At 53.7% G+C, this 7,090-nt stretch overlaps 1 protein-coding gene across 1 annotated transcript in view; it reads left to right on the forward strand.

Annotated features, from left to right (window-relative positions):
- Window positions 1-1,154: 1,154 nt before the first annotated feature.
- The window catches only part of DACT3 (dishevelled binding antagonist of beta catenin 3), a 13,735-nt gene continuing 7,799 nt past the window's right edge, over window positions 1,155-7,090 (forward strand). The window contains exon 1 of the mRNA XM_017874265.1: window positions 1,155-1,499. Within this exon, the coding sequence (XP_017729754.1) occupies window positions 1,251-1,499 (249 nt within the window). The 5' untranslated portion in view covers window positions 1,155-1,250. The remainder of the gene's footprint in view (window positions 1,500-7,090) is intronic.

Consider the following 7,090-nt stretch of genomic DNA (forward strand, 5'->3'; position numbering starts at 1 on the left):
CTATGATCTTCTGGGCCTTGGCTTTTAGGGAGCCAAGGTCTGTCTGAGAGATGAGTGTGAATATTAGAACTAGGTCTTGGAAGTTGGTAGAGGCAGGCTCGGCGTAGTGACACAGGTTGGCCGCCTGAGGGTGCCCCAGTCCTGCTCGCGGAGCCTGGAGACAGCGGGAAGCCTTGGAAACGAATGTCAGGCTCAGACTCCTAGGACCAGAGAACGTTGAGAATAGAGCATCATAGAAGGCTGAGAACAAAGCCCCTTAGAACGTAGAACAAAGGCCCCTGGGATGGAAGAACGATGAGCACACAACCTCCTAGCACCTGGGAGACAAAAGCTGCTTAGACTCTCTTCTGGTCAAAGCATAGAATCTTCCACCCAGGGTCTTATAATTCCAGAATTTAGAATGCAATGGATCTCAGACTCTTAGCAGCAAGACCGGCTACGTATTTGGCCTAGTGCAAAGTGAAAATAAGGGGCCCCATGCTCAAAAACTAAAAATTTCAAGACAGCAATTGCACAACATTCAACCAAGCTCTAAGACCCTTCTAAGCGGATTCCAAGCCGGTGAAGCCGGCCCTACGTAGAAACAATTTTATCGGAGGACGTCCGTCTGGTTTTACAGCTGAGTGTCTGGGAAGGCTTCTTGGAAGAGGAGGCGAAGTCAGGGCTCGACCCCCTAACCCTTTTCTCCCCCTGCGCAGCCTCAGAAGCTGAAGGCTGGGTGGGGTGGAGGGGTAGGAGCAGCTGCCAAACTGTCACGTGGACCCATTCCCTATTTATAGATCACCCTTCCCCTCGCGCCGGACAGTCCAATGGTAGCCAGAGCTCGCCCGCAAAAGGGTGGAACCTGCTGCAGCCCGGCCAGACACAGACCAATGGCATTGAAGCATGGGCGGGCTTGTTTCATTGTGACGCGTAGAGGGGCGAGGCCAGGGCCCCGAGGCAGTTGCTCGGAGGGGGCGTGGCGAGCGGAGTGAGTAGGCAGTTGCGAGCATGCGTCGTGTTGGGCGGTGCGATTGCACGGCCGAGCGTCTTCGTGCGGGAGGTTATCCGCCAATAGGCGGCAGTTGCTCGGTCGCCGGGGGCGTGGCCATGCAGATAAGGCGCGGGTGGGCGGTCCAATGGGCGGGCGCCTATGCAGATGAGACGGTGACAGCCCGGCCAGCGGGCGGGCAGGCTGCTGGGGCGGGGAGGTGGGACAGGGAGAGGGGTGGCCGCGGGGCCCGGCCGGGCTGGGGCGGGGGGCCGCAGCCATGATCCGGGCCTTCTCGTTCCCGGTGAGCCCTGAGCGGGGTCGGCTGCGGGGCTGGCTGGAGGGTAGCCTGGCCGGGCTCTGCGAGTTACACTGGCTCCGGGAGAGGCAGGAGTACCGCGTGCAGCAGGCGCTGCGGCTGGCCCAGCCCGGAATGGGGGGCGCCGAGGCCGAGGACGAGGAGGACGCTGATGAGGATGAAGATGCGGCGGCGGCGCGCCGGGCCGCAGCAGCCCTGGAGGAGCAGCTGGTAAGGGGCCGCCTGTCCATCCGTCCCTCCACCCCCGTCTGTGTCTGTCTGCCTCAGTTGGATGCTCAGACACCCGGGGGGGGGGGTTGGGGACCCAGGTAGGCAGGGAGTGAGAAAGGACAGGGGGTGGGGCTGGAGACCCCGGAGTTCCGGCGGCGGGCCGGACCTGGCCTCCCCGCCCCCAAATCGGGGGAGGGGAAACTGCATCGCCCCCACTGGGGCCTCGTGAGAAACAGGCCCCATCCGTTACACCCCTTCCCCAAAGAAAATCCTTCTGGGCACCAAGTATGTGTCAAACCTGGGACCGGGTACTTTGCAGGCGTTGTCTTCTTGCAGCTTGGGAAACGGGATGATAGTCCCCCATTTAACATAGAGAGAAATTGAGGCTGAGAGAGAGCAAGCGACTCACCCAAGGTCACACAGCCAGGCTCCAAATATGCCCTTCTCTGGGCCCCGCCACCAGGGCTCCATCTTCCCTAAGTCCTGGTGTGCTTGGAGATCTCTGGAGGGGGCGGGGTGGGAGGAGGGGAATCTGAGGGCCTCCAGAGGGAGGGACCACTGCTGAGAGAAAGCTCACAGTCCCTGAGGACCCCCCACTGGGCTCTTGACCCTTTGATGACGCTTCCCCTGCTTCCTACCTGGCCCCAGCTCTCCTTGACCCAATGGGCGGCAGGTCGAGGCAGCGCCTGGGGGAGACTTCTGGACTCTGGGTGTTCTCATGGTGGAAGATGGACAGAGGTCTCCGGAATGACTTGAGGAGGCCCCATGCCTCTCCCCTGTCTGTGTCATTCCTTGAGTCTCCCGACTTCATGCCGGGGTTCTGTCACTCCGTCCTGCCACATCCCTGTGACTTTCTGTGTCTGCTTCTCTTGTTTCATCCTGTCTCTCTGTCTCTGTGATCTCTGTGTCCCTCTGCCTCTGTCTCCTTGGCCTTCCCTTCCTGCCTGTCTGCACCTCGCTCTCTTCTTCTTGCCCGACGTCCCAGGCTCAGTCTCTCTTCCCCTCCCCCCAGCCCGCACACCCTGGCTCCACCGCAGATCCCCATCCCCAAGCCTGTGTGTGGCCAGAGCTTCCCGTTTCGGGAAACCTGAGCCGAGGTGGCAGTGGAGGGGGCTCTCCCCGCCGCTGACCTCGACTGCCCTCTCCCCAGATGGGGACTGGAGAGGAAGACTGAAGCCAGACTCCCGGGGCTGCACGCCCGGCCCCTCCCCCTCTTAGGAGTGGGACCCCCCCCTGCACATTCTTTTCTGGAAACAGAAACAGCTGTGGGAGGCCCCACCCCCTCCCAAAGTTAGAGACGGATTGTGGGGGCCTTCGCTAGCTCCCCCCACCCCAAGCTGGCTCGGCTTGGAAGGCGCTTTCCATCCTGACAAGGAGAAAGCGAGGCATGAGGATGGGGTAGCTGTGGGTAGCTGTGTCCTCTCCCGCTCTGCCCTTGGTCTCTCCCCTTTTCACCCTTCACCTTCCCCATCTCTGCCCTTCAGTCTCCCTCTCCTCGGTCGCTCTGTCCCCTCCTCCCCCCCAGTCCTCTGTCCTCCCGGCATGAGAAGGTAGTGGAGAGGCCTGTCCCCCCCACCCTCCAGTCTCTAGGCAAAGCTTGTCCCAGCATCAGGGAGGAGGCGGTGGCAGGCGGGGGGAGTAGGAGGAGCAGAGAAGCGCTAAATATAAACTTCTCTAGTGCTGGGGGTTCCTGGGTCCCTCTGAAGAGCGGGTGAGGGCTTCCTCTGATCCCCAGCCCTTGCCTTATGACTTACCCCCCACCCCAGCCCCTGCCAGGAATACACTTCCTTCAAGGCAAGAAAGACTGAAGCCAGACTTGATTTCTTTCTAATAGGAATGATGGGAATACCAGGTAAAGATCAGGGGTGTTGCAGAGAAGAGAGGCAGGAATCCTGGGTGAGGACAGGGGCTCCCTGGGTCCTGCTGGCTCTCAAGAAGGAAAAAGGTCCCTTTCAGCATGAAGAATTTAAGTCAGACTTGCGGAAGGACTTCCTAATAGAGATAAATGGGCACTGGATACCAATGAAGGGCATGTGAGGGGAGAAACAAGGTAAGGGAAGTTTGGGCAAAGGGGTCTCCAGGGGTCCTAACCAAACTCTTATTAAGCCTGCAGAGAAAGGATGAGGGGCACTGTGGGGAGGCAGGGAGCCAGACTCAGGCCAAGGACTTTCTAATCTTTTAAAGATTCATCCTTTTGCAACTGGAAGGAAAGAGGCCAGACTTGCAAATAGAGGGGTGTAGACTTGGAATATTTTTTGGGGGGTGCCTAGGTGCTGGAGAGGATGAGGCATCTCCTGTCTCCTTAATTTCTGCTCTTCCTTGTAATGGAAGAACCGGAATTAGACTTGGCAGAACTTACCAAAAAGTCCATCCTTTCACGTTTATTTATGTATTTGTAAATGATATATTTATTTATTCATTTATTTTTAGAGACAAAGTCTCTCAGGCTGAAGTGCAGTGGCACAATCATAGCTCACTGCAGCCTCTAACTCCTGGCCTCAAGCAATCCTCCTGCCTCAGCCTCCCAAGAAGCTAGGACTACAGGTGCATGCCACCACACTTGGCTAATTTTTTTTTTTTTTTTTTTTTAAGATATGAGGTCTTGCTATGTTGTTCAGGCTGGTCTCCAACTCCTGGGCTCAAGCAATCCTCCTGCCTCAGCCTCTCACAGCACTAGGATTGCAGGTGTGAGCTACTGTACCTGGCCTTTATTTATTAATTGAGACAGAATCTTGCTGTGTCACCCAGGCTGGAGTGCAATGGCATGATCTCAGCTCACTGCAACGTCCACCTCTTAGGTTCAAGTGATTCTCGGCTCACTGCAACCTCTACCTCCTGGATTCAAGCAATTCTCCTGCCTCAACCTCCCAAGGAGCTGGAATTACAGGCATGCACCATCACCCCTGGCTAATTTTTGTATTTTTAGTAGAGATGGGTTTTCACCATGTTGGCCAGGCTGGTCTTGAATTCCTGGCCTCAAGTGATCCTCCCGCCTTGGCCTCCCAAAGTTGTTGGGATTACAGGCATGAGCCACTGTGCCCGACTCCTACATTTATTTTTAATTAAACAGTGGAAACATTTTCTATTTTCCTTGTAAGAAATTCATAGCTTTCCTGTAATCATACAAACTGGCATTTATTATGTGTCAAAAGAAACTCATTTAATCCTCACAATAACCTCCAGGAGATGGTGTCCTATGATGCCCAGTTATAGATAAGGAAACTGAAGCCCAGAGAGGTAAAGCCACCCACCCAAGGTCACACAGCTGGGGAGCAGCAGAGCTTAATGTGATGCCAAGTCACGCCTCCTTAAACATTTCCTTCTACCATCCAGTCCCCCCATTCCTCCCTGGAGCCCCTAAATCCAACCTTTCCTCTGAGGTCACCATCATTGTCACCTTACTGTCACCTCCCAGACCTCTTCCAACATATCTCCTAACAGAAACTGTTTAGATACCCAAAAACATGGAGCTTTTGTCAAAGCTTTGCATTTTACAAATTCTAGTTTCTTGGGTGAGGTCCCAGAGACTATGCCAGTCAAAGTGTGGCCCCCTGGCTGGCAGTACCACATCACAAGGAACTTGTTAGCCATATAACTACTTGGGCCTGACTGCAGGCTGAAATCGAAAGCTCTGGGAATGGGACTCAGTCATTTGGGTTTTCACAAGCCCTCCAGGTAATTCTGAGTCACTTCTATATATATTCTGCACTTTTCTCTTTTTGCTCAATGCTATATCTTGGTAATGATTCTATATAGAAATTTGACTCATTCCATTTTAACAGCTGTATAGTATTCCATTGTATCCATTCATTCATTCATCTAATAGTTCTTTTTAAAAAATAGACAGCTGAGTGCAGTGGCTCATGCCTGTAATCCCAGCGCTTTAAGAGACCAAGGCGGGAGGACTGCTTGAGCCCAGGAGTTTGAGACAAGCCTGTGCAACACAGGGAGACCTTGTCTCTACAAAAAAATACAAAAACTAGCGGGGCGTGGTGGCACGCACCTGTAGTCCCAGCTACTTGGGAGGCTGAGGTAGTAGGATCACTTGAGCCCAGGAGGTGAAGTTTGCAGTGAGCCGTGATTGTGCCACTGCAGTCCAGCCTGGTGAGACAGTGAGATCTTGTCTCAAAAATAAAATAAAAAATACCGGGCACAGTGGCTCATGCATGTAATCCCAGCACTTTGGGAGGCTGAAGTGGGCGGATGACTTGTGGTCAGGAGTTCGAGACCAACCTAGCCAACATGATGAAACCCTGTCTCTACTAAAAATACAAAAATTAGCCAAGTGAGGTGGGACATGCTTGTAATCCCAGCTACTTGGGAGGCTGAGGCAAAAAAAAAATCACTTGAACCTGGGAGGCGGAGGCTGCACCACTGCACTCCAGCCTGGGTGGCAGAGCTAGATTCCATCTCAAAAATAAATAAACAAATAAATAAATAAATTTCATATATATATACACACATACACACACACACACACACACATATATTTATGTATGTATGTGGGGAGAGAGAGACTGGGTCTCACTATGTCGCCTAGGCTGGTCTCGAACTCTTGGCCTCAAGTGATCCTCCCACCTTTGGCACTCCCAGAGTGCTGGAATGACAGGCATAAGCCACCACACCCAGCCCATTAAATATTTCCTGAGCACCTACTCTGTGCCAGGCACAGTTCTAGGCACTGGGTGGGTGTACACCTGTGAGCAAAACAGACAGAAATCTCTGCATTCCTAGGGCTGACATTCTAGTCAGAGATTCAACAACCAAATGACACCGTGATGTATAATTTTACTTTATTTTAATTGTTTTTGGAGACGAAGTCTCACTGTTGCCCAGGCTGGAGTGCAGTGGTGTGATCTCGGCTCACTGCAACCTCCGCCTCCCTGGTTCAAGCAATTCTCCTGCTTCAGCCTCCTGGGTAGCTGGGATTACAGGCGTGCACCACCACACCCGGCTATTTTTTGTATTTTTAGTAGAGACGGGTTTTCACCATGTTGGTCAGGCTGGTCTTGAACTCCCGACCTCAAGCGATCCTCCCTGCCTGCCGCGGCCTCCCAATGTGCTGGGATTACAGGTGTGAGCCACCAAGCCTGGCCCAATGTATAATTTTAAATCAAGAGGTCATTACTGATATGTAGAAAAAACCCAAAAAGCGGGGCAACAGGGTGCACAGTGACAGCGGAGCTATTTTGGAAAGGTGTCAGAGAAGAGATCAGGTCACCAAAGATCTGAATGAAGCAAGGAAGGTACGTGGGGGAAACATTCTCCCAAGGTAGGAGCATATGTGGTATGTTCGAGGGACGGTGGCAAGGCCAGGCGTGGCTAGAGGGGAGTGAGGATGCCAGGGATTTGTGGGGGACATGACATGGGGGACATGGGCGGTCCGACAGATTGTTTTTAGCTACTTCCTGATGCCGCACAATTCAGCTGCTTTTTTGAGTTCCGCTCAAAGATGACTTCACTGTGAGCGTCTCAACATGCCCAGGGCAGGAGCCCAAAGTAGAACGATTTGTTGACCTTCCTGGAATAAACAGGCCCAGATGGGGGCTTCTGTTCTCGGGGGAGGGGAGAGGCTGGGCCCTGGAGAGACT

The sequence above is a fragment of the Rhinopithecus bieti genome, unplaced genomic scaffold, assembly GCF_001698545.2.
Source record: "Rhinopithecus bieti isolate Rb0 unplaced genomic scaffold, ASM169854v2 scaffold_7888, whole genome shotgun sequence".
Classification (NCBI taxonomy): Eukaryota; Metazoa; Chordata; class Mammalia; order Primates; family Cercopithecidae; genus Rhinopithecus; species Rhinopithecus bieti.